Raw genomic sequence first — 26199 nt, forward strand, 5'->3', positions numbered from 1 at the left:
GGGAGTCCGGGGTCCGGGCGCCAGCAGCACCAGGCTCCGGGGAGAGCCCTCCTCCAGGTCGCAGACGGCCGCCTTCCACTGTGTCCTCGCCTCGCAGAAGGGGGAGGGGAGCTCTCTGGGGTCCCTTTTATAAGGGCGCTAATCTCAGTCATGAGGGCTCCACCCTCAGGGCCCGTTCACACCCCCCATCCCGAAGGCCCCACACCTCCTGGTAATATCAGCTTGGGGCTTGGGAGTTCAACATAGGATTTTTTTTTAATTGAGGTATAGTTGATTTATAATACTAGTTTCATGTATACAGCATAGTGATTCAAAATTCTTATAGATTACACCCATTTAAAGTTATTATAAAGAGTTGGCTTTGTTCTCTGTGCTACACAATATCTCCTTATTTATTTTATACACAGTAGATTTTTTACTGAAGTATAACTGATGTACAATATTGTATAAGTCACAGGTGTACAATAGAGTGATTCACAGTCAACACACACATTTCAGTGGGACATGCCCTGTCCATCCATAGCAGTGACCCCACCGGTGACTGGCCACGTGACGACTCTCTCCTGGAGCCTCACCCTCTCCTGGGATAGTAAGTTTGGAGAGTTTTCACCAGACGCAAGAATGGCTGAGTTATGGGTTGCACCCACAAAATGCACGGGCCAAAGGCCGAAGTTCTTCCCTTACTGTTCTCTGATTTTACTGGGGACACTGCTTGGCAGCACACGTGGTGTCAGCCTTGTTCCTGGGTCACCTGCTCCAGCTGTGCTGAGAGTTAGGGCAGACATGCCACAGGGGCCCTCACACTCCAGCCACTGTCTGAGTGTCTACAGCAGCTGGGCCCCAGGATCTCCTTCCTTCACCTAGGAGAGCCCACACCAGACTGTACCCACAAGTCCAGCCACCTCCAAATGCCCCCAAATATCCCCTTGGCCCCACAGTCTCAGCAAAGTCCCCCATCCATCCTGGCTGGGCCCGCGCTGCCCCTCGCCCCTCACACGTTCTCCTCATCTTCCCATCCCCAGTGCTGTGTCTTCTCCCCTGGCCCCTGCCCCTGCCCAGGCTCTGTGCTTTCCAGACATCCCCTGCCTGCTGCCCTCCCTCATGTGCACCTTCCATGCAGCAAGCAGCTCCAGGGTGGCCTCCTCAGTGGACGAGGACCCCAGCCCTGCCATCCCAGTGCTGGGCTGTTGGAGCAAACTCAGTTGCTCCCAGAGTCACGTGGGTGGGAGGTGCCATCAGGGCCATGAGCAACCAAGGCAGGGGCTGGAGGCGCTGGGAAAGGCCACGTGGGTGTCACAGCAGCCTATCTGCTGGGGGCGCCACTGACAGAGCTGGGGCAGAGCCTGGCCCTGGCCCAGCCCCAAAGGACAGAGCCCCAGCGCCTCACCCTCGCGGCCCTGGCCCCTTCCACCTGGGCTTCTGCACTCTTCCCCACCCTCTCCTCCTCTCTAGGCACACCGGTTTCCTTTCTCACAACATGTGATGTGCCTTGCTGGCCACAGGGCCTTTGCTCCTGCTATCCTCTCTGTCCAGGACAGTCTTCCCACAGACCTGGTGGAGCTGGCTCCTCATTGGGGTCTCAGCCCAAACCCCATGTGTCCAGAAGGGCCTTTCCTGAGTCCTCCCATCCAAAGTAGCCCCAACATACTCAGCCACCTCACCCTGTGTTGGTGACTTTATGGCACTTAGCATTCTCTGAAATGATACTTTATTTTTTTATTACTCTTCTGTTTGTGTAATTAGTTTTCAGTCTCCCCTCTCTCAGCTGTGGGCTCTGAGGCGGCAAGAACCCCACACCCTGCTCACCATGATATCCTAGCCCCCAGCATGGCGCACGGCACAACTAGGCCCTCAGGAAATATCCCCCAGAGGCGTGTCTCAGGGCAGGGCTGGGCAGAGCAGGCTGAACAAGAGCTTACCCTCTGTCCCAACACAGCACACTCTGGGGATGTGTCCCTGGCTGTGTCCTAGAGTGGAGAGGTGGGCTGGGGCAGGGCAGGCTGAGGAGACCTGATGGACGCGGCTAGGCTGGGGAGAGGGCTGGGGAAATGTGGTGCCTTCACAGGGCCGGACCTCTCCCAGGGTCCACCCATGGCACCTGCAGCCAGTGTCCCCCAAGCTGGCGGCGGTTCAGAGCAGAACTCCCCGCTGGCCTCAAGGCTCGGCCCAAGGAGCTGTCAGGTGGTGCTGACAACAGCACGTGCTGTCCCCTCGACACAGACCTGACCTCCCGGGCAGCAGGAGAGGGTACAGGGGACCTCAGGAGACACAGCCTTCTTCCCTGTCTCAGGCATAGCCCTGCCCCACGCAACCGCTTGGGACAGGTGCTGTGGCCACAAGCAAGTCCAGCCTCGGGTTTCGGTTGCTCCGCCAAGCACTGTGCCCTGCTGCACCCAGCATGGCAGTAGTGCCTCAGCGGTCCCCAGGCCCTTGCCCACAGAGGGGGTGGTGGGAGAGAGGCTGGCCCTGCTCCTCTGAGCTACACAGAGCTAGCGGGCCCTACAGTGCTGCTGGGTCCCAGCGTGTCACAGTGAGTGGGCCAGAGCACCCCAGTCCTCTCCTGCAGCCTTCTCTCCCCAGAGCCCCAGCATGCCTCTGGGAGGCGCACCAGGCCTGACCTGAGGGCTGGGAGCACGGGCTGAGAATTGGAGAAGGTGTGCTGGCCTCAGGACTGGCCACAGCACCTAAGGCCAGAGGCAGATCTGTGTGCAGGTGGGGGGCAAGCCTCCCCCCTCCTGCCTCTGTTTCCCCTTCCCCTTCAACACAACCTGGCCCTTGGCCCTTGGTCTCGGGCATCACCCTCCCTGGGACCAGCCTCTGGCCCTGGCCTTGTCCCCGGGCTCTGCTGCCTCCCTGCCCAGCCCTTTCAACCCACTGGCCCTAATACATCTACGTCCCCTAGGTAGATATATGCCTGCTGTCCCCAGGCCTTAGTTTCCCCAACTGTGCAAGACACGTGCTGGACTGTGCTGTTTTTATCTGACCAGTCATCTGGGAACAGCACCAGGGCGTGCTGGCGCAGGGCCCTCCTCCACCTGCAGGGTTAGCACCACGGCCAACGTCACCCCGGCTCCCAGGAGGTGACGCCTAGGCCTGTATTCCTCATCCTCCTGGTCTGTGGAAGTGGCCTGAGCCGGGCTCCTTGGAGCCTGTGCGGCAGCTCTGGGCTCCCTCGGAACCATCAGGAAGATGTGCTCTTTCTGGGGGTGTCAGCCCAGGACTGCTGGGGGCCATCCTGCCATGGAGGGTCTGGGAGACGGAGAGGTGGATTCCTACCTGTAACGTTTGAGCTCCTGGGTCTAACTATTCTGCAAGCAGAGTACCTTGGCTTTAAAGCTTTATGAGCCAGTGTATTATTTGCTTAAACTGGTTGGGTTGAGTCACTTGCCATATTCCATCAGGCAGGCCCTGACTGGAGCAGAGAACAGACGTCCTGACCTCTACGCTGGGACAAACCATGAAACTCCCAGCGTCCCGGTGCAGCCAGCCGAGGAAGGTCAGCCCATCGTGTCCAGGCCCCTGCCCCATGCTGAGAGTGGCACAGCGCACCGTCACCCTAGCACTCAGGGTCCTCGCGGTGGTGACCTGCCCAGCCGCCCTCCCCTCCAGGGGCGGTTTAGGGGGTAATGAGCAGCCTTCCCGCCCCGTCACGCCCACCCTGTGCCCACCAGGCAGGGACACACGCAGCCAAACCACTGCAGTCCAGTGGCCATCGCAGAAGCAAGGGGGCCCAGAGGAGTGGCCAGGGCCCAGGCTTGAGGAAAGGGAGTGAACCAGGTGTTAGGGTGCCAGGGGGTTTTCAGGTGAGGGAGTCGGAGGGACATTCTGCGTGCAGAGTCCGGCAGTAGCCATGCTCTGAGGGGCTGGCATCATCTGGCGCTTGTAATGGGTCCCCCTCCACGGAGGTGGGAAGTCAGCCACAGCGGAGGCCCTGAATGCAGGGCTGGACGTCTGGCCTTGACACTGAGGCCTGCTGAGCAGAGACTTCTCGGGTATCGAGGCCGCCGAGGGCGTGGGTAGGAGGCCCGTGAGGCAGGGGCTCCCGCAGCCCCACCCCGCGCCCCGCCCGCCCGCGCCGCGCTTCCCCGTGTGGCCGCGAGGGGGCGCCGCGCCGCGCAGCTCTGGGGTCGGCCGCCAGAGCACGGCGGGCTGTGCCCGGGAGCCGCGCGGGCGGCGGGCGGCGGGCGGCGGCCCGGGTCGGCGGCGCCGCGGCTCGCAGCGGGCGCGGCGGGCGCTGCCCATGGGCCGGGCCCGGGGACTGGGCGCGCCGGGAGCCGGTGAGTCGGGGCGCGGCCGGGCGGGACTCGGGGCGCCGCGGGTAAGGGGTGCTGGGGAAGGGCTGCGGGGGTGGCGGGGCGCCGGGAGGTCGCGACGCGGAGGTGCGGGGCGGCGAGACCGGCGGGACGGCGAGACCGGCGGGACGGCGGAGGTCCCGGCCGCGGCGCGGGGGCGCGCGGGCCTGACCCGGGGCACAGGTGCGCGCGCGCATGACGGGGCGCGGGGCTGGGCGGCGGGGGGTGGGTGCTGCGAGGCGCGCGGGTGCGGGCGCCGGGCGGCGGCCGGGAGGGGACCGGCGGAGGGCACACCCCCGGCCGCCGTTGCGGGAGACCGGCTCCGGCGCGCGCGCCCCGCCGCCCCACTCCGCGCGACGAGCAAGCTTCTTCAGCCGCTCGGGGGGGTAGGAGAAGCCAGCCCGGACCCAAGGCCTCCTCCGCACTAGACCTCGGTTTCCTGGTCTGTGAAATGGGAACAGCGAGACTGCCCTCCCAGTGCTTGTGAAGAAGGGAAAGGGCCTTGTCCGTGGGGAGAGATGGTGTTGTCATCTCTTAAGCTGCGATGGAATTGAGGAAAGGCTCCATGCTGCCATCAGAGCGCCTGCAGGGACCGTGGGGGTCAGCTCCAGGTTCTGCGTGTGTCCCTCACTCAGTGACGGTGGGCAGGGTCCGGGGACCCGTAGTCCACTCCTCTCTGTGCTCAGGTGGGGAAAGGGAAGCCAGGAGGGGAGGAGGCGAGGCGGTGCCCCCCACCCTGCCCCAAGCTCAGCGTGGAGAGCAGTGTGGAAAAGACAGAGGAGGCAGCCTGGGGTGGTGGAGGGGCTCGTCCCAGCCCCCTCCCTCCTACCTCCTGGGCCTCTGAGGCAGATGTTCTGCTCTGACTCAAGAGCCAGAGAAGTGCCCTGGGAAGACTCACCTGTGTGGCAGGTGCCGTGTCTCCATCTTAAGCTGAGGCTTGGGTGACAGGACTTGTTCAAGGTCTCAGGACTACGAAGTGGCACAGTAGGATTTCAGCCGTGGTAGGACAGGTTCCAAAAGCCAGATTCCAGCCACTGTGCCAGGTAACAGGGGCGGCCTGGGATTGTCCGCTCACTCACCTGGAGCATCCACTGATGGCTGCTGTCCGCTCCTGGCCCCAGTGAGTGCTTACAAGCAGGTGTGGGAGGGGGAAGCTGAACAGGTAATCAAAGGAAAAGCCAAGGTCATGTTAGAAGATAAGTGCCAGGAAGAAAATAAAACAGGGTGATTAGATTGGAGACTCGGGACTGAGGGGACCCTTGGCCCGGTCAGGGAGGGTGTCTCTGAGCAGTGACCACTGGCTGTGATGTGTGATGTGTGTGTGATGCCCACAAAAAAAGCAGGAGGGAGCAGCAGGTGCAAGGCCCCTGAGGCAGGCACAGGTGGTGGATGGGAGGGGCTGGAGCAGAGCCAGTTAGGGGAAGCCTGGGGCTTGGGTTTTCCTCTTGGTGCAGTTGACAGTCCCCAGAGGGTTTTAGAGTTTGAGTATTGAAAGGGATGCCCCTGAGGGGGGTGTGGAGAGACTGTAGGGGGCAGGAGAGGCAGCAGGGAGGAGGCTGCTGGAGTCCACCAGGGACTTTCAAGGATAAGCCAATGGTCAGACATGGAGGCTGCCATCCTGGTGGGGCGAGGGGCATGAGAAGGGCGGGGTCTTCTGCAGGTGTGGGGGTTGTTAGCTTTGATGGACAGGGGAGCCTGGTTTGGTCTCAAGCACTGCCCCACTCCTGCATCCTCCTGGGTGCCGCACTGCCGCTCTCAGACATCCCTGTGTCCAGCTCGGGAAGGGGCACGTGCCCTGAGTTTGCAGAGGTGAGATGCTTGGTGTTCAGGTTGGTCTCTGTGATCTCTGACATGTTCCTGTAAGTCTCTGAGCATTATTCCAGCTCTCACTTGTACTGTGACCCAGACCTAGAGCCAACCACTTCTCCAGGAAGCCTCGGTGACTTTCAGTGGGGTGCAGGGGAGGGGGGTTTAGAAACCAGTATCTGAGTATATTAGATGTGCTCATTGCTACCTGGACATCATTGGCTCCAGGCCTCCTCAGTGGACTGAGCCAAAACTCTTTCTTTTGTTTTTAACTAAAAGTTAGTATTTCCATCTCTTTTCTCCCACGGTAAGAACCTGGTTCCCAAAACATCAATGTATGTAATAATTTGCTTAATCCTAGAATACACCCAAAACAGTTTCAGGATCACTGCATCCAAATCACTACCAACCGAAACCCACCAGGTCACGTTCAGGGTTTCTCTGGCTGGATTGTCAGCACTATGTGAGAATGTTACCAATTCGATACACCGTTAGCTTCATCCGTTTCTGTTTGCACACAATTTGATATTTTTCTTTTTAGCCTTTATGATACAATTTTATTTTTTGAACATGTAAAACATTGGTTTCACATGGTTCAAAGGTCAAAACTAAAAGAAAAAACAAAAACAGCTGTACTCAGCAGTCTTAGTCCCGCCCATGTCTCTTCCTCCGTGTTCCCGCCCCATGGGTAACCATTTGAAATCGTCTCTGGTTTATCCTCCCTGGGTCTCTTTTGCAAAACAAGCTATTTATGCATCATCGCAAAAGTTAGCATGTACATCTCCTTTGTCCTTTGCTTTTTTCAGTTAAAAATAATCTCCTTACCAGTTCATAGACATTTTCCTCATCCTTTTGTGCAGCCACATAATACTCCAGTCTGCGGCTCTGCTGTCCTTATTCAGTTGTGTCTAAAGGATGGACGTTTGGTTATTTTCCTGGCCTCTGTTATTAAAAATAATGGAGTGATGGATAACTTTGCGCATAGGTTGCTTGTATTTGTGAAGGCATATCTTTAATGCCAAGAAGGATGAGTAAATAAGTATTTATTTTGTTAACTGTTCCCAAACTCCCCTCCCCAGATTCTGCTCCCCTACCAGCAACGTATGACAGTGTCTGTGGCCCCCGCAGCCTCGTGAATCTGAGAGCCAGGAAGTAGTATTTCAATGCATTTTAATTCACATTTCTATTATTTTGAGTGAAATTAGACTTTTCATATGTTTGTGAGTCATTTGATTCTCTTCTGCGAATTGCTTGTCCATATATTTTGTCCGTTTCCTATTGGATTTGAGGGGATTTTTTTCCCCTTGAGTTTGAAAGTTTGTTCAAAGTACATATTAAGGATACTCGTGCTTTATCTCTGTCATATTGCACATGTGTCTCCCAGGTGTATCAGGGTTTTTTACTTTGTTTGTGGTGGGTTTTGCCATTAAAAGCTTTCTATTTTTAGACTGTTAATTTAATTGCTCTTTTCATTTATTGCCTCTAGACTTTGAATCCTTGAGGCTTTTCTGACACCCAGTTGTGGTGGAATTCACCCATGTCTTCTAATCCTTGTTTGGTTTTGTACTTAGTTTATGGATCCAATTTAGTCTTTTCCCAAATGTCTGTCTCTTTACCCCAACAGCGTATTTAAAAGGCCATCTTGGGTGGGGAGGGTGTAGCTCAGTGGTAGAGCGCATGCTCGGCATGCCCAGGGTCCTGGATTCAATCCCCAGGACCTCCATTAAAAATAAAAAATAGAAGGCCATCTTTTCTCCAGTGACCTGAAATGCACCTGTATCATATGGAACATCCAGATGCAGCTGGACCTACTTCTGGGCTGTCTCTTCGCGCGCTGGTCTTACATGGTGGGAATTATGGCAGCATTGTGTGTGTGTGTGTGCGTGTGTGTGTGTGTGTGTGTGCACGGCAAGGAAGACCGTATCCACACCTGCTGCAACAGAGGCGAGAGATTGAACTCAACCCCTTTTATTGTGTTGTGGTAGCTGGGAGGGCTGATCCCCCACTGCTTTTGATTTCAGCGGTTTCCTCGCCATTCCAGCATGTTCCTGGTCTCTTTTGTTAGGATCAGATTAAATTTGTACAACTTCAGGATAATGAATGTTTTTATGAAGTTGAGTCATCTTATTCAAACCCAAGGCATGTCTTCTTTTGTGTTTAAGACTAATCTTTTATTTGGTCAAGACCACTTTTGGGGAGCATTTCGAAGATTTCTTCACACTCCTTGTCAGATTTATTCATGAGTATTTTACCTTGTTTATTGCTATTGTAAGTGCTTTTTCTTCCTTTATATCTTGTAACTGATTTTTATCTGGGTGTATGCTGTTTTCTATCTATCTACCTCAGTAAAGTTACTTTATTGTTCGTTTTATCATTAATTCTTTTAGATAGTTCAGATATTCTGCCATCTGAAAATTGAAATAGTTTTACTTCTTTACTGATTTTTATGCATCTAATTGCTTTCTCTTATCAAATTAAATTGGCTAAATACCTCCAATTCAGTATTAAACGTTGGATATAATGGGCATCCTTATTTTGCTCCTGACCTTAGTAAAAAGGTCTCTAATACTTCTTACACTAAGGAAGATGCTGACTTTAGGAGATATATATACACACACACACACACACACACACATACGCATATGTATATATATACACATACAACATTTTTAAGGAAGTGTTCGTTAATTCCTGTTTTATTGGTTTTTTTTTTAAAATCAGGAATGGGTGTTGATTTTTATTGAAGACATCTGTGGAGATAATTATGATATTTCTCCTTAGCACAGTTAATAAGATGCATTGTATTAATCGGTGTCTGAATATCAGGTTAAAGATGAGGGTGAGGCAAACAACAATACATAAAATTTCTTAATATGAATATTAAGCCATCCTAGCATTCCCGAAATAGAAACTGCTTGGCCATGATATATTTTGATATGACTGTACTAGTTACCTATTGCTCTCTTGCTGTGTAACAAGTTACCATAAACTTAGTGGCTTAAAACAGTGCCTATTTCCGTGGATTTAAAGCCCAGCCATGGCTTAGCTGGGTTCCTGCTGGTGTTGGGCAGGATTGGGTCCTCATCTAGAGGCTCAACTAGGAATGGATTCGCTTTTCCACTCACGTGGTTGTTAGCAGGCTTCATTTCTTTGTGGTTGTAGGACTGAGAGCTTAAGTGTTTGTTGGTGGGTGGCTGGAGTCTGCCCTCGGCTTCTGGGCCACGCACAGTTCCTAAGGGCCACCTGTGGTTCTTGCCACATGGGCTTCCCCAGCATGGCCTCTTTCTCCATCAGGCCAGCAAGGAGAGTCTCGAGAGTAAACCTGCGAGATGGAGTGTTATGCAAGGGAATCACGGAAGTGGTGTCCCATGATCTTTGCTATATTCTGTTGTTTAGAGCAAAGTCAAAGGTTCCGTCCACACTCAAGGGCATGAACACCAGGAGACAGAGGGATCCTTGACACCCTAAAATCTGCCCACCACAATGGTGCTGGGTTCTTTTTGCTAATATATATTTTTCCGGTTTCCCCAGGCATCTCTTGGTTTGATAAAGCTTAGCTTCCGATGGGGTCTGCAGGAAGGGCTCCCTGACTTCTTTCATGTTGGGCTTGTTTTCTGTACCCTCAACACTTGAAGGATAGCTTGGCTGGTTATAAAATCCTGACCTACACTTTCTCTCCTTGCATCTGTTAAAATGTTGCCCTGGGTGGTGTTTCTTACATGCTGTTGACAAGAAATCTGAAATAAACATGGTTTTCTTCCCTTTGTAAGTGACCTGATCATTTTTCCTGGCACTCCAAAGGTTTTTTTTTTCCCTTTACCTTCAAAGTCTAATCATTTTACCAGGAAATGTCTTGGAGTTGACCATTTGAGATCGATTTTCTCAGGTTTGGGTGGGAGCTTTGAATATGCAGGTTCAAGTCTTCTTTCATTGCTAGACGCTTTTCTTGGATAATAACTTTAAGTGTTAATTATTTTGGTTTTCTTCCAACATGTCTGTATACTAGATCTTCTTTTGCCTGTATCTTGTGTCTGTCACTTTATGATTCTCTTTACTACTATCTTTACTTTGCTTTTGTTTTGAGGTTGTTTTCATTAATTTCCTCAATGCATATTATAAAATTTTCAGTCAACTCTACTCTCCCTAAGAGAGCTTTTAATTTAATGTTCATTTCTGAGTTGATTTTGTCTTTGACTTGCTTTCCTGAGTTTGGGAAACTCTAGTCTCATGTTTACCTATTTTTTGGTCCATTCTGCTCTGAGGTTTCAGATTTATACTTCAGGTTTTTTGTTTTGTTTGTTTTCTTTTTCAGTATCTGAATGTTTTCTGAGGGCAATTCAAGTTGGGGGCGTTGCTACATTGTTCCCATGTAAATTAGTTTTTGGAGAGAATGACTCAGTTCCTTAAATTGGTTTCGTATAAGTATTGTCTATTGTCTTCTATGAACTTAGAAATATCTTTTTTAGGTTTGCTGGGACTGGTAGTCATAAGTGAATGTAGTGGGGAGGGTACAGCTCAGTGGTGGAGCGCACGCCTAGCATGCACTAGGTCTTGGGTTCAGTCCCCAATACCTCCAGTAAGAAAATAAGCAAATAAATAAACCCAATTACCTCCCCCTCAAAAGAAAAATAAGTGAATGTAGGTGGGAGTTGGGGTTTGGGTAACATCATGTTTCTTAGTTCAAGAGTGCCCTCTTTTGCTGGTTTAGAGAAGTTGCAGTCGCCTTACTTGGTGTCTTTAGGACTTGGGAGCGATTATGTATCTTCTGTGTTTACCACTCACTTTGCTTCTGTGGGTCCTTGAACTTCCTTCCTTGCTGCTTGCTCCTATCCACTTACCACCAGGCCTCCAAGGACCTCCACTTCTGAGCCACATCCCTGAAGCAGGGCCTTTCCAGGACAGCCACCTCTGGCCCCACACACGTTGTCCCCTTTCAGTTCCCCAGTACGCGTGCTTCCACCCACCCGGTCTCTCTCCTGCTCTCAGAACTTTCCCCTGCGGGTGGGACTTCCTCCTTCTGCTGTTACTTCGTCTAGGTCCTTGGCCCCAGCTCCCTGCTCCTCCTTTCCACCCAGTCTCTGCCCGACCCTCAGCACCAGCGGGCTCTGAAGCGGGCTCTGCGGGCTGGGTCTGCTTCACATCAGTTTCGGGCGGGCAGCAGCCTGTCTCCTGGCCACGTTCTGGGCTGGATGTGGTTGGTTCATTTGCTCTCCTGGATCATCTGAATGGAGAGGTTTGGATCCAGGTGCCTGCCGTTATCGATGGGGACCTGGAGCTGTCCCCAGACTTTTTACTTGGAAAGCTTCATAAAGAATGGTGAATCCAGCTTCACCTGACTCCGTCCGTTGGAAACAGCTTGCAGCCTGTGCTGTATCTCAGTGCTCATCACTTTTGAACCATGGGAGAGTCAGTTACTGAAATCATAACCTCTCCCCAAATGCCTCGGCATCTCCTTGGAACAAGGATGTCCTCCTACAAAACCTCTACTCTGGTAACACACTCAAGAAACTTAACGTTAACACCAAAATATTTCTCATAAACAGTCCATGCTCAGCTGTCAGCAGTTGCCCAGCGATGTCCTTCGGGCCTTACTCTTACGTCCAAGGTCCAGTCAGTGATCAAACACTGCACTTGTTTGTTGTGTCTGCTACAGTCTTTTACTCCGCAGCAGATGATTTGTGTATTTTTTCCAAATTTTTTGTTCATCTTTCCTAATGTTTTGAAGGCGCTACAGGATTTTTTTCCCCATAATCTGGACTTGTTGGACTCTTTCCTTAAACTTGATTTAGCTTAAGGGTTTGAGGTTGAAATTGCTTTAAAATTACACACTGTGATGCGTCTCTAGGAAGAGAAGTCCACCCCCCTCCACCTGCCATCCTGTGCCCTCCTGGAGGCCAAGTCGTCTTCCAGGAGCATGCGGGGAGGGGTGCTGGGAGGAGAGGCTGGGCCCTGGGGGCTGAAGGCTTTTCCCGGGTGTCCCGTGGAAGCGCTGGGCTCTGGCCTCAATTTCCCTTACGTCCCTTCAGGCATCTTTCCCGATCTCCCTCCTGTCAGTGTCACTGTGCCCTCTCGGGGGGCTGCCTCCTACTCCCTTGCCTTTGGGCCTGGCCCTGTGTGCCCGGCTCTACTTCAAGGGGGTTCTCTTCATGCAGGCCCCCTGAACATTCTGCAGGGAACCAGAGACAGCAGAAGGCCAGGTCCCAGAGGCCAGGGTCTGAGCCCACCGCTTCCTCACTTCGTGCCTGCTCTTACACTCCCGGAATCACTCTGGGTTTCAAACACCAAATGGGGCTGGTGTCTGGTGCAGAGCAGGCGCCTGCTGTGCGCTCGTTCCGTTTTCCTCCTGGGGACCCAGCATGCCTCCCTCCCTCACATCTGGTAGTGACGGTGTGAGGGGGCCTGACCCCCCTTTGCCCCACGGAGCTCCCTGCAGAAAGGAGCCCTCTTGTGCGAGTCGTGTCGTCTCTGTGATTTCCTTAAGGTGTTACTCCCCGGGCACCGCCACCAAGGGCTCCCTGAACTGTCAGATCACACAGCCTCAGCCAGGAAGAGTGTACGGACTAAGCTGTGAGAGGGCCATGAACGTGGGCGGGGGCACCTCAGTTTTATTATTTTTGAATAAAACTAACACAGACTTCGGTGTTGTCAGTCAGAGGCCTTTCCACCCCGCGCCAGGGATCATTCTAATGGGTGAACTCCTGCTTTACACGCAGGGGTCTCGCCAAGGGCTGGAAGGACACAGCCTCGGAATGAGCTAAATTTTGCCCCTGCAGAGTTCATTTGGTCAGTAAATTGTTCACTTTTCTGGTTTTTAAATCTGGACAACTTTCAAAAGCGCATGAGTCTGGCTAAATAATTATAATAAAATGACCACTTCTCTCTCTTTGATGGTTGAAGCACCTGCTCATTGCCAGCAACTGTGCACCTGTGGCTTCAGGTAATTCCCACAGCAGCTTCCATCTGCTTTACAGGTGAGGAGACAGAGGCTCGGGGACACAAGGCGACTTTGTGGGGTAATCCAGCCAACGCGGGCCCTGGCTCTCAGTCCATGCAGTTTGTGATCTGCGATGTTTGTTTACAGTCTGGGCTATTCTCGAGCCGTGTGGCCTGCCCTCTCCTGGGCCTTTATGAGTGGGACCTCCACTCTCTGCTTGACCATCTGTCTGTCCGTCCATCGGACCACCCAGGCTCTGGAGCCTTGGTCAGGAGCTGCGATCCACTTGTGACATATTTCTGTGAGATGGTTGAACCCTCCAGTCTCCTCACGTTTCCTGGCAGTCCCTACCAGTCCGCGGGGAGGGGCTTCCCCAGCTCCGGGGTTCTGACGACCGGCTGTTCTGAGAAGCCCCTTCAGAATAAAACATTGCACACTTGGTGGTTGCGTGAACGTGTGCAGGGCAGGCTGTGGAAAGGGTTAAGCAGGCTGAGATGACAGTGTGTATGACAGCTGCTCCCCAGATGTGAATTGCAGGTCCCCAGCGGCCTGCGGTTTGAAAACAGATGTTTCTGCATAAACGCAGCCAAATTGTATTAGCACTTTGGATGATGAAAAGGACTTTAAGTGTCTGCATGTTGCCGTTCTGAAATGCTTGCCAGAGAAAACGTACTTACGTTTTGTAAACAGCAAGTATGAGAAGAAGAATAAGGTGATTGCACGGTCACCAATTTCACGAGCAGAGTTGTTGACAGGTGCACGGTACGTACATGAAATGTGGTCAGTCGTGTTGCCACTCAGCGTAATGAGGGAGCCCCGCATTCCTTCCTGTGCCATTTTCATCCCCTGCTCAGACAGGGAGGGCAGCCCAAGGCCCCATGGCACCCAGGCCCCTTGGGGCTTTCAGGGAGAAAGTCACAGACTTTTCTTTTTTTAACCTTTTCTCATGGAAATTTTCCAGAACTTAATCATGTAAAGTATAGGATAAACACAAACCACCATGTACTCATCTCGCAGATCCCACACTATTAACTCACCGTCCTTCTTCCTTTATCTGAACTCCCACACCTTTAGGTGGTTAAAGCAAATCCGAGACACCCTGTCATGTCCCCTGTCATGACTATGATATGCATCTAGAGGCTGATAAGGATTTTACTTATAAGCACCATGCCAGTGGCACACTTAATGAAATTAATAATAATTTCTTTATCTTATCTGAGAATTTGATGCCCCAGTTACTTCAGAAATGTGTTTTTACAGTTGATTGGTTCAAATCAGGGTCCTAGCTAGTTTCTCACATGGCATTTGGTTTTTATAACCCTTAAGTCGTTTTTATTCTATAAATAGTCCTTTTCCCCCTGCGTTTTTTTTTTAGGGATTTTTTTTGGGGGGGGGGGTCTTCATTGCATTGAGTTCTTAGAGAAACGGGGACGTCTGTCCTGTAGAATGTCCCATGTTCTGGATTTGGCTGTTTGTCTCCTTCTGGTGTCAGCGCTCTTGTCTGTCTGTCCCCTGTACTTCCCTAGCCAAGTCGTGTGATCTGCACAGTAGGAACATCATGGGGTAAACGAGTGAGTACTTTGAAATTTTCTTGTGGCCACATTAATAAAGGTGAAATTAAGGTCAATAATATACTTTATGTAACCAAACCTATCCCAAATGTTAGCCATGTGTAACCCACGTACAAGTTACCAGTGATGTTTTCCGTCGCTAGTTCATACTGTCTCCAAGATTCGGGTGTGCATTTGTGCTTACAGCACATCTCAGTTGGAATATTAAGTTTCATCATAAATAACTAATCTGTATTTCAGTTTCATAAAAATTAGAGTTGAAAAATTGAAAAATATGTTTTCCAATAACTATCAAGTATCAGGTTTTAGAAACATCTTTTTTTTAAACATCTGTATAATTGACATACAGTAAACACTCATGATACGTGTAAATATATGTAAACACTCATGAAACCATCACCACAAAGTAATAAACGTCTCTACCTAGTTACCTTCACTAGGCGTAATGAAAGTATATCCATGTCGTGTGTATCAACAGTTTCTCCCCTTTCATTGATGTGCAGGGTTCCCATTGGTTGGATGTGCCACAGTTTGTTTATGTGGTCAGCAGCATTCTAAGATGGGCCCTAGGATTCCCACTCTTTTGTTACATGTGCTGGATCACCCCTTCCCATTGAGTGTAGGAGGGACCTCTGAACGTGATGAGATTTGAGGTTATTAGGTTACATTATATGGCAGAAGGAATTTTGCAGGTGCAATTAAGGTCCCTGGTCAGTTGACACTGAGTTAATGAAAAGGGAGATTATTCTGGGTGGGCCTGACCTAACCAGGTGAGTGGACCCTGAAGGAAGGACTGGATTCTTCCTGAAGTCAGACAGATTTAAAGCCTGAGAGTGACTCTCCTCTTGGCCATGAGGATGCAGACAACCATGCTGTACAGAAGGTGGGTGGCCTCTTAGAGCGGAGGGCCTCAGTCCTGCAACTGCAAGGAACTGAATTCTACCAACAAGCAGTGAGGTTGGGAAAGGAATCTGAGGCCCAGATGAGATGGCAGCCCCTACTGACACCCTGATTTCAGCCTGGTGAATCTCTGAGCAGAGAGCCCAACCAAAATCACAACCCAAAGAAACCGGGAGGTAATATATTTATGTGTAAGTTTTGGGTAATTGTATTCTAAGTTTATGGTATTTGTTACGCAGCAATAAAAATCACTTACATGTATCTGTTGCACCTGCTGATGGACATTTAGGCTGTTTATGATTTGGGACTGTTATAAAGCAAGCTCCTGTGAACATTTACAAGCACACCTTTGTGTGACTATATGCTTTCGTTTTTCTTGGATAAATACACGGGAATGGGATGGCTAGGTGATATGGGAAGTTCCTGTTTAACTTTTAAGAAACTGCCACATTCTTTTCCATTGTGGTTGAACCCCTTAGCAGTGTATGGAAGTTCCAGTTGATCTGCTTCCTTGCTACATTTGGTATTGTCGGTCTTTTTCATTTTAGCTGTTCTAATAGGATCTTATTGTGGTTTCAATTTTCATCTCCCTAATGGCTGGTTACTTGGACGTCTTTTCTTATGCCTGTTTGCCATCTGTGTATCGCCTCTGAGGAAATATCTGTTCAAATATTTTGCACATCGAAAATCAGGCTTGTTTTCTTATTGCCTTTTGAGATCTCCGTACATATATCCTGGTTACAAGTTCTTTATCAGTAAATGACTTATAAATTTTCCCTTCCTTATGTGACTGCCATTTATTCTTTTCGAAGTATCTTTTGAAGAGCAGAAATTTTTAATTTTGGTGCAGTCTCCTTTATCAGTTTTTTCTTTTCATTTATGTTTGGGTGTTTAAGGAATTTTTATCTAACCCAAGGTTACAAAGATTTTTCTTCCATGTTTTCCTCTAGAAACTTTATAGGTATAGGTCTTAATCTGTGATCCATTTTGAGTTAATTTTTGTCTATGGTGGGAAGAATGGATCAATATCAATTTTTTTTGCATCAGATAACCAATTGTTTCTACACTATTTGTTGAAATGACCATCTTTCTCAACTGAATTGCATTTGCATTTTCTTAAACAATCAATTGACCATAAACTGTGGCTCTATTTCTGGACTCTCTATTGTATTTCTTTGATCGCTTGGTCTGTCTTGATTTCAGCACCCCACTCTCTCATGATCTTCTGCACATCTTTTCTCAAATTTAGCCTTCAGTGGTTTTTTTAATCTATTGTAAGTCATATTTAAAAATTTTAATTTCTAATATCTTGTTGCTTGTAAATAGAAATACAATTGATATTTGTATGTCAATCTTGTATACAGCATCCTTGCCAAACTCATGTATCAGTTACAGTGCTCTTATTACAGATTCCAAAGGAATTTCAGCATAGGTGGTCACATCATTTGCAAATAAAGACAGTCTTATTTCTTCCTTTTCAATCTGGATGCCTTTCATTTCTTTATCTTACCTCATTACACCAGTGAAACCTCCAGTACAATGTTGAATAGAAGTAATGAGAGTGGACCTCCTTGCCTTCCTCCTGATCTTAGGGGGAACGCATTCAATTTTCCACCATTAGGTATGATATGAGCTGTAGGTTTCTCATAAATGCCCTTTATCAAGTTGGGGAACTTCCTTCCTGTTCCTGGATGGCTGGGAGTTTTTTATCAGGGATTGATTTTGGATTTTGTCAAATGCTTTTTGGCATCCTTGAGTTGATCATATGGTTTTTCTTTTTCAGTCTGTTAATATGGTAAATTACAAAGGTGGTGTAACCACAGCCTCTGTGTAGTTTCCAAACACTTTTATCACTGCAAAATAAACGCCCATACCCATTAAGCAGCTGCTCCCCATTCTGCCCTCCCCTCAGCCCCTGGCAACACTAATCTGTGTCCAGCTCTACGGGTGTACCTATTCTGGATATTTCATAGAAATGGAATCATACAGTATGTGACCTTTTGTGTCTTGCTTCTTTCACTTAACATTTTTGGGGTTCATCCACATTGTGGCATGTATCAGTCCGTCATTACTTTTTGTGGCTGACTAATATTCCATTGTATGTACATACCACACTGTTTATCCATTCATCTGTTGATGGACTATTAGATGGTTTCTACCTTTTGGCTATTGTGAATAGTTCTTCTGTGATCATTCATGTACAAGTATTTGGTTAACTTTTTGAGGAAGCACCAAACTCTTTTGCACAGCAGCTGACTATTTTACATCCCCACTAGCAGTGAAGAAGGGTTCCAGTTTCTTCACATCCTTACCAACACTTACTACCTTCCACTTTGTTGATTATGGACATCCTTGTGGATGTGAAGTGGTATCTCATCATGGTTTTGATTTGTATTTCCCTAATGACTAATGATGCTTAGCATTTTTTCGTGTGCTTGTTGGCCTTTTGTATACTGTCCTTGGGGAAATGTCTATTCAAGCCTTTTGTCTGTTTGTTTTTTTTAATTGTGTTGTTTGTCTTTTTGTTGTTGGGTTGTAGGAGTTCTTTACATATTCAAGGATACTAGACCCATATCAGATATATGGTTTGCAAATCTTTTCTGCCATTCTTTAATTTGTCTTTTTCATAGTCTCTATAATGCCCTTTGGTGCACACAAGTTTTTAATTTTGGTGAACTCCAATTTATCCATTTCTTCCTCGTTGCTTACACTTTTGATGTCATATCTACAAATCTATTGCCTAATCCAATGTCATGGAGCTTTCCCTCTATATTTTCTTCTACGAGTTTTATAATTTTAACTCATATATAGGTCTCTAATCCAATTTGAGTTAATTTTTGTATATGTTGTGAGGTAAGGTCCAACTTCATTCTTCTGCATATGAATATCCACTCGTCTCAGCACCATTTGTTGAAGAGACTTTTTCCCCATTGAATGATTTTGGCACTCTTCAAAACTCAGCTAGCCGTCAATGTATGGGCTTATTTCTGACTCTTGATGCTATTTCATTGCTCTGTGTGTCCATCCTTATGCCTGTACTGCACTGTTTTGATTACTGTAGCTTTATAGTAAGTCTTAAAAACAGGAATTTTGAGTACTCCAACTCTGTTCTCACAGTATCTGATGAATTTTAGGATGGGTTTTGGATCTCTGCAAAAAAGTGGTCATTGGAATCTTGGTAGGGATTACACTGTATACATCACTTTGAGCAGTATGGCTGCTTTTACAATAGTATGTCTTTCCTTTTATTTAGGTTTTCTTACATTTTCAACATTATTTTATAGTTTTCAATATACAAGTCTTTCACCTTCTTGATTAAATTTATTCTCAGGTATTTTCCTCTTTTGGATGCTATAATAAGTATTGTTTTCTTAATTTACTTTTCAGATTGCTAATTGCTGCTATATAGAAACACAACTGATTTTTGTGTCTTAAACTTGTATTTTTGCAACGTTACTGAATTTATTAGCTCTAGTAGTTTTTTTGGGTTGTTTGGGGCTTTGCGCGTGTGGGATCATGTCATTTCTGAATAAAGATAGTTCTGCTATTTCCTTTTTTTTTTTAAGTGAAGGCACTGGGGGTTGAACCCAGGACCTCGTGCACGCTAGGCGCACACTCTACCACTGAGCTATACCTTCCCCCCATTTCCTTTAAATTTAGTGCCTCTGGCTTTTGTTTCTTTTTCTTGTCTCATTGCTCTCGTTAGAATTTCCAATACAATACTGAATAGCAGTGGTGAAAGCAAGACATCCTTTTCTTATTCCTGATGGAAAGGGCTTTGACTTCATTTTCTTTGACAGATATTGGGCTATTCATGTTACCTATTCTTTTGTGATTTTTCAATTTGTATCTTTTGAGAAACTTTCCCATGTTATCTAAATCGTCGGTTGGTGTAAAGTTGTCCGTTATCCTTTTGATGTCTTTAGAACTTGCATTAATGTCACCCCTCTCATTGGTGATACTGGTTAGTTCTGTGGTGTCTCTTTTTTCCTGACTAGTGTGACTAGAAGTTTACTGAATTTTTTTTTTTATCTTCTCAGAGAACACTTTTTTGTTTCATTGTTTTTCTCTATTGTTCTTCTGCTGTTTACCTTGTTGATTTATGCTCTGTATATGATCATTTCTTCTGCTTACTTTGGGTTTCATTTGCTCTTTTTATTCTAGTTTCTTAAATTAGAAGCTGAGGTCATCAGCGTGAGTACATGGTTTGAGATCTACTTTTTTCTAATATAGACATTTACTGCTATAAAGTTTCCTCTAAGTGTTACTTTAGCTGCATCCCACATGTTTTGATATGTTGTATTTTTTTATTCTGATCATAATATGTTTTATTTCCTTTATAATTTGTTTCATCCATGAGTTATTTAGAAGTGTATTGTTTAGTTCCCAAGTATTTGAGGGGGTTCCAGATATCTTTGTTAATTATATCTAATTTAATTCCTTTGTGGTCAAAGAACATACTTTCTGTGACTTGAGTCCTTTTAAATTTACTATGACTTGTTTTATGGCCTAGAATATGGTCTATCTTGTTGAATGTGCATTTGAAATGAATGTGTATTATGATGTTATTGTGTGAAGGGTTTTATCAACATCAATCAGTTTAAGTTACTTGGTGATGTTTAAGGGTTCCTGATTTTCTGTCTCCTTTTTCTGCCCATTACTGAGTAGAAGGTATTACAATCTAAGCTACAGTTGTGGGTTTGCTTCTTCTCACAGTTCTATCTGTTCTTGCTTCCTGTATTTTGATACTCTGTTATTAGATGAGGACATTTCTTTTTTTTAACATTTTTTATTGATTTATCATCATTTTACAATGTTGTGTCTAGATGAGGACATGTTTAGGATGGTTTTGTCCTCTTGATAAATTGACCCCTTTGTCACTATGAAGTGGCCCTCTTTATCTACTCTGTCTGAGAATAATGTAGACATGCCAACTTTCTTTCCTTTTCTCATCTTTTTACTATTCCTCTGTTTGTGTCTTTATATTTAAAGAGAGGGTTCTGTGTGGTTCTAGCTTTCTTATCCAGTCTGAAAATCTCTGCCTTTTTATTGGATTGTTTAGATCATTTACACTTCAGGTGGTTATTGATATTGTTGGATTTAAATCTACTGTCTTGCTCTTTATTTTTTATTTGTTTTATATGTTCTTTGACCCTTTTACCTTCTTTTTCTGACTTCTTTCAGGTTAATTGTGTATTTTTAATGATCCTATTTTATCCCCTTTGTTGATTTATTAGCTTTATCCCTGTGTTATATTTTAGGGCTTGATTTAGGTGTCATAATATACACTGTATTATTTTTGTTGTTGCTGCCTAAAATATTAAAACAATCTTGGTAGCATAAAATAATACACACTTATTATTTTAGAGTCTCCATGGGTCGGGTTTTAGGGACAGCTTAGCTAGATTCTCTCCTGAGTCTCATGAGTCTGGGGTTGGCATCTCGTCTGAGGCTTAGGCTCCCCTTCCAGGCTCATGTAGATGGGGGCAGAATTCATTTCCTTGCAGCTGTAGAACTCACAGCAGCTTACTTTTTCAGGGACATCAGGAGAGCTTCTGATGTGAGTGACCTCTAGACCTTCTTTTAAAGAGCTCACCTGATTAGGTCAGGCTCACCCAGGATAATCTTGCTTAGCTCAAAGCTAACTGATTAAGGTCCTTAATTAAATTTGTAAAACTCCCTTCCCCTTTGCCATATAACATAACCTAATCACAGGAGTGCCACTCATCATATTCGTGGGTCTAACTCACACTCAAGGAGAGGGGATTGTATGAGCATGTACACCAGGAGGTGGGAACTTGAGGGGCAATCTTAGAATTCTTCCCACCACATCTTTAACTTAGCACAGTCTACCTTCAAGTGATGCTATGCTGCTGCGCATGTAGGGCCTCACAGCAGGGTGCTTCCGCTCTCCTTTCTCAGCCTTTATGCTTGTATTTGTTACTGAGGCCTGTGTAACAAAGGACCAGAGACTGGGTTGGCTTAAAAACAGAAATTTATTCACTCGTAGGGTAGAAGTCCAAAATCAAGGTATCAATAGGGCCACGCTTTCTCAGAAACCAATAGGAGAATCCTTCCGTGCCTCCTCCTAGCTTCTGGTCGTTTGTCAGAAATCTTTGACAGTCTTTGGTTCTGATCTTAACCTTCATTGTCACATGATGTCCTCCCAGTGTGTCTGTGTCTTCAAAAATGGCCATCTTCGTATAAGGACACCAGTCATATTAGATTAGGGGCCCATTCTGTTCTACAATGACCTCATCTTAGCTAATTTGATCTGCCAGTGACCCTATTTCCAAATAATGTTATATTTGGAGACACTGGGGGTTAGAAGTTCATATCTTTTTGGTAGGAAACTATTCAACCCATCACAGTGCCGTAGTCATGCACTTTACTTCCACAGATTTATACACCCCACACCACACTATTTTTGCTTTGAACAATTACTATTGCTATTTAAATGAAAAGAAAGAAAGTCTTTCTGTTTACCCATGTAGTTACCGTGTTCTCGCTTCTTTTGTGTAGATCCGGGGTGGGACTGAGGCTGAGCAGGCCTCCCGACCCCCAGCAATGGGAGGGGGGCAGGGCAGCCCCACGCCGGGCGTGCTGCCCACCACGGCACACGGGCAGGGCACTGGGGCCCCCCCTCGCCTTCTCTCTCCTGCGTTCAGTGTGCAGACCCCTCTGGAAGCTGCACGTCCCAGGCTTTGTCTTTACCAGTGATGGTTTCCTACATGGTGCTCCCTCTTCATTTTTCTTTCCAGTTGGAATTGAAGGTCAGTGAGTGGAAAGGAGCCCAGGCTGGACTTTGGAGGAGCTGGAAATGTGCTGTTTCTACATCTGGGTGCCAGTTGTGCAGGTGTGTTCACTTTGGGAGGACTTACCTAGCTGCACACTTGAAATGTGTGTGCATTTCAGGATGTATGCTATACCTCACTACAAAGTTAAAACACAAACCAGCAACAATAGCTAAGGCTGGAAGGGAAGCTGATACCCTCCCCAGGGGCCCTGCATGTAGGAGTGGACTTGGCCGTCCCTTGGGCAGAAGCCGGGTTCTAGGCTGCCTCCTGGTGGCCAGCCTGGGGTGGGGGCTTATTAGCTCCTGAGCACATAGGCAGGGACCAAGGACCCAGGAGAGATGACATCTGTGAAGGGAAAACTGTGAAGTGCTGTGCCAGTGCAGCGTGCGTGCCAGTCTGAGCCGCCGAGTGGCAGTTTGTCTTCTGATTGTTTGGGTCTTGGAACTCAAAGAGCAGTGGTGGGAGTGCTGGTTTTAGAAGAGGCGACCTTGCAAGTCTCAGTGTCTGAAGGCAGCAGCCAGGCCAAAGAAGTGTCCCAAGAATTGTCTGGTGCACACCCCCCAAGGGACATGCCTACCCATGAATCTATCCCGAAGCCTGGGGGTGGAGTGCACTGAGGGGCCGGGCCAGAACTGCATGTCCATCCCCAAAGTAATCTAGGCCAAGGCAGTTCCTGCCCCAGGTGGCCACTCGGGCCATGTGCCCTCACACCGCAGGCAAGAGATGGCGTATGGAATGGATGCTGTTGGCAGAAGGAGGGACAGACGCTGGGCAGGCAGAAGCCGCGGAGGCCCGCGAGCTTGGGCAGCCGCAGCAGGGCCAGGTCTGGGTGTGGGCCCTGGAGGCAAGCCTGGGCCTCCCTCTCACTCACCGCTCCCGGCTCCCTGGTCCACGTGCCGCTGCAGCCTGGCCGGGCGGATTGTGCAGACACTCCTCTGAGGGCCTGTGCGGGGGCTGCTGGAACTGAGAGGAGGCTCAAACTGGAGCCGGTTAACAGCCTGCTTCCTTGGAGACACTGCTGGGTGGGCAGAGCACCCGCACTCACTGAACTCAGCTTGAAATAGGCTACTGAGGCCCCAGACCCACCGGGTGGGAGGCAGGCCTAGAGGGGGAGAGGGTCAGGCCGCTGAGCCTGGGGTCTGATGCACAGATGACCCCAGAGACATCCTCCCCCACGAGTGGGTATTTCTGGAAGTAGCTGCAGTCACTCCATGGCCCGTAGGCCAAGCTCACTGCCCCTCACCCAGCCACTCCTTCTCCCTCTGGGGGTCTCGCCCCGCATCCTGGTCCCCCACGTGCTGGCAAAGTCGCCATCCCTGGAAGCCCATCTTGTCTGTAGCCCCCTCCTCCAGGAGGCCAGGCTGACGGTTTAGGGCTGGAGGAGACACAGGCAGGGGGCCCTACCAGCTGCCATGGCTGGAGTGGCAATGCTCAGAGTGTCTGTGTGGCTGGATCTCTATTGAGGACAAGTATTAGTCCCAGAAAGCCAGGCCCCTGTCACCTGAGCAGCAGGGCCCGTTGGCACAAGCCGTGATGCCTCCCCGCGCATCCTGGCAGGGCCCGGAGGGTGATAGGTGGCGCCTGGGCTGGCCTGACAGCCCGGACAGAGCCTGGATGTCGTTGTCCTGATGACAGGATTGACAGCCGCTCAAGCCAGGTCTTTGCACGATTAAGCAGGCAGTCAGCATGGCTGACCATTTGGTGCCCCTCGGCCCTCCGTGGACTGGAGCCCACAGGGTGGGGGTGCCGAGGGGAGGGGGTGCCCTCTGCGGCCTCCATCTCGTGGGCCCCCTGCTGCTGGAGAGTGTGACCAGCCGAGGCTCAGAGACAGAGGTCCCTGCAGGTCTCAGGCATGTTGAAGAGGCAGGTTGATTCACTTAAGGGACCCCAGGGCTGGAGGCCCTATAGTTTACCTCACCCAACAGCCTTTGTCCTCAGGGGCCAGCAACACTGTGTCTTCAGGCTGGGCTGAGGACTGAATTCAACAGAGCTTGCCCGCCGTTCAGTCACTGTTATGTGTTGACATGTTTATTTCAAGGCATTTTAAAAAGCACGTGGCCAGCACATTAGACCCATGAGTTCACAGATATTATTGGTAAGGAAGATGTTAATTTTAAAATGTGAATTCATATGAAGAATGTAATTAAGTGACTAGCTGTGCAGAGAGTGGTCAGGCCTGGAAACATCATGAAAGTGACCTTAGAGCGTGTTGTTCAGTGAATGCTGAAAGGAAGGGTTTTGTGTCCTGAAGGTCCTGAGCCAGAGACAGGCTCTTAGGGGACTCAAGGGGCTGCCTGGGGCAGGTGTGCCCGGGAGAGCCCCAACCATGTCACCCTGCCAGCACCTGGCCTATATAGGTGTCCCCAGCCCTGCGAAGACCTCTCCCAGTGGGTATCCTCGTTCCTCCAGCCCCCCTTGGGGAGTCCACGCGCTGACCTGTGTGGCCCAGGCCCAGAGTGGAGGAGGTGGGTGAGCTGGGCTCTGGGTCACACCCCAGGTCATGGCGTGGCTCCCCCAGCTCCCTGCACTGCAGGGGCGAGTCACTCAACCACGGTCGCCTCATTGAAATGAGGAGGCTGAGAACAGCGGCGTGGATGGAGCAGGGGCTGAGTGAGGAGTCCACGCGGGGGCAGGGCGGTGACCTGGGGCCCCTACTGTCACCCTGATCCCTCCTACTGCCTCCCCCATCACTGCTGCTACTGCCAGACAGTCTGATGCATCTGTTGGAGGGAAAACTGGCTGTCCCCTTTTTCCTCCTTTTTACCAGGGCATTGTTGTGCTTTCTTAATATTCGGGTGTGTGAACCACGTTTGGGCTGTGAGTCTGGTGCATGATGGCATACCCTCCTGCCTGCAAGTGAGGCGTTGCACCGTGTCCATTTTAGTAGGAAGGTCTGCAAGGGACAAGACTTGCCTAAGGGCCCCAGGTGGATGGTAGTCTGTGAGTCCCCAAATCTGAGACTCCTCTGGGTGAAGGATCTGGTTGGCTGAGCATCGGAACCACCTGGGCTGTCCACGAGCTGGGGCGGGACGCAGACACCTGCGTTTTCCAGGAGTGACTCTGGTGACTACCAGCCTCCTCTGGGTGCTGAGGGCAGGGACTGGTGTCCAGTGCCCGCATCTGACCAGGATGGCCCTCCCTCCAGTGGTGGGAGGTCTCAGCCTGAGTAGCTCACTGGCTTCTGCAGAAGGGGCCAAGTGGCCTCTTACACAGGGTTCTAACACCATCGCCTCCGTGACCATCTTTCAGGACGGTGGCTGGGGAGGCCCTGCTCTGCCCCGGCTCCCGGGGTCGACGCTGTGCCCCGGGGCAGCCTCTGGCACCTGCGCTCTGTGGAGCCCGGCCTCCAGCCTGGGCCTTTCCCCAAGCGGGCTGCCTGGGGTCTGCGTGGAGACCCTCCCAAGTCAGGTCAGCCCCAAGTGTGGGCTACCCAGACCCACTTCAAAGTCAGTAAAGCCCAAACGTCCGTCTGAGTCCTTGGAAGAGTTGGGGGCCATCCTGTCCCCCCACGATCCAGCTGGGTGACCCAGCACAGGTCAGGCCCTCTCTCTGAGCCTCAGTTGCCCCTTCTGTGAAGTGCAGATGACAGCCAAGCTGCTTTTCAGCAAGTCTGGAAGGAAGCAGATTCCCCGTCATGTCTGCGCACACGCCGCACGGTGCTGGCCGGGGACGAGCCCCAGGGTCACGAGTGGAGCCATCGGCTGCGAGACCCAGATGCACGCACGCACGCACCTCCCGGCCCCTCCGACAAGGGCCTTTTCTCCGTCTGCTCCACGTTCCTGAGCGAAGCCAGAGAAAAACAGTGTGTTTCTTTGTTTTATTACAACACTGATGACTTCATCTTCCCTCGTCCTTCCCAGAAAAGACGATGACGAATTTGTTAAAGTTCAGCTGTGAGA

General features: G+C 49.2%; 1 protein-coding gene across 4 annotated transcripts in view; it reads left to right on the forward strand.

The window, feature by feature from the left end:
• The first annotated feature begins 4153 nt into the window (after positions 1-4153).
• RASGEF1C (RasGEF domain family member 1C) overlaps positions 4154-26199 on the forward strand; it is a 61928-nt gene continuing 39882 nt past the window's right edge. For 3 of the 4 annotated variants that reach the window (XM_032464867.1, XM_032464870.1, XM_032464868.1), the window contains exons 1-2: positions 4154-4277; positions 22265-22359. In XM_032464867.1, coding sequence (XP_032320758.1) covers positions 22324-22359 — 36 coding nt within the window. In that variant the 5' untranslated portion in view covers positions 4154-4277; positions 22265-22323. The remainder of the gene's footprint in view (positions 4278-22264; positions 22360-26199) is intronic. The other variant, XM_032464869.1, reaches the window with a different exon arrangement.

Source organism: Camelus ferus, chromosome 22 (assembly GCF_009834535.1).
Source record: "Camelus ferus isolate YT-003-E chromosome 22, BCGSAC_Cfer_1.0, whole genome shotgun sequence".
Taxonomy (NCBI): Eukaryota; Metazoa; Chordata; class Mammalia; order Artiodactyla; family Camelidae; genus Camelus; species Camelus ferus.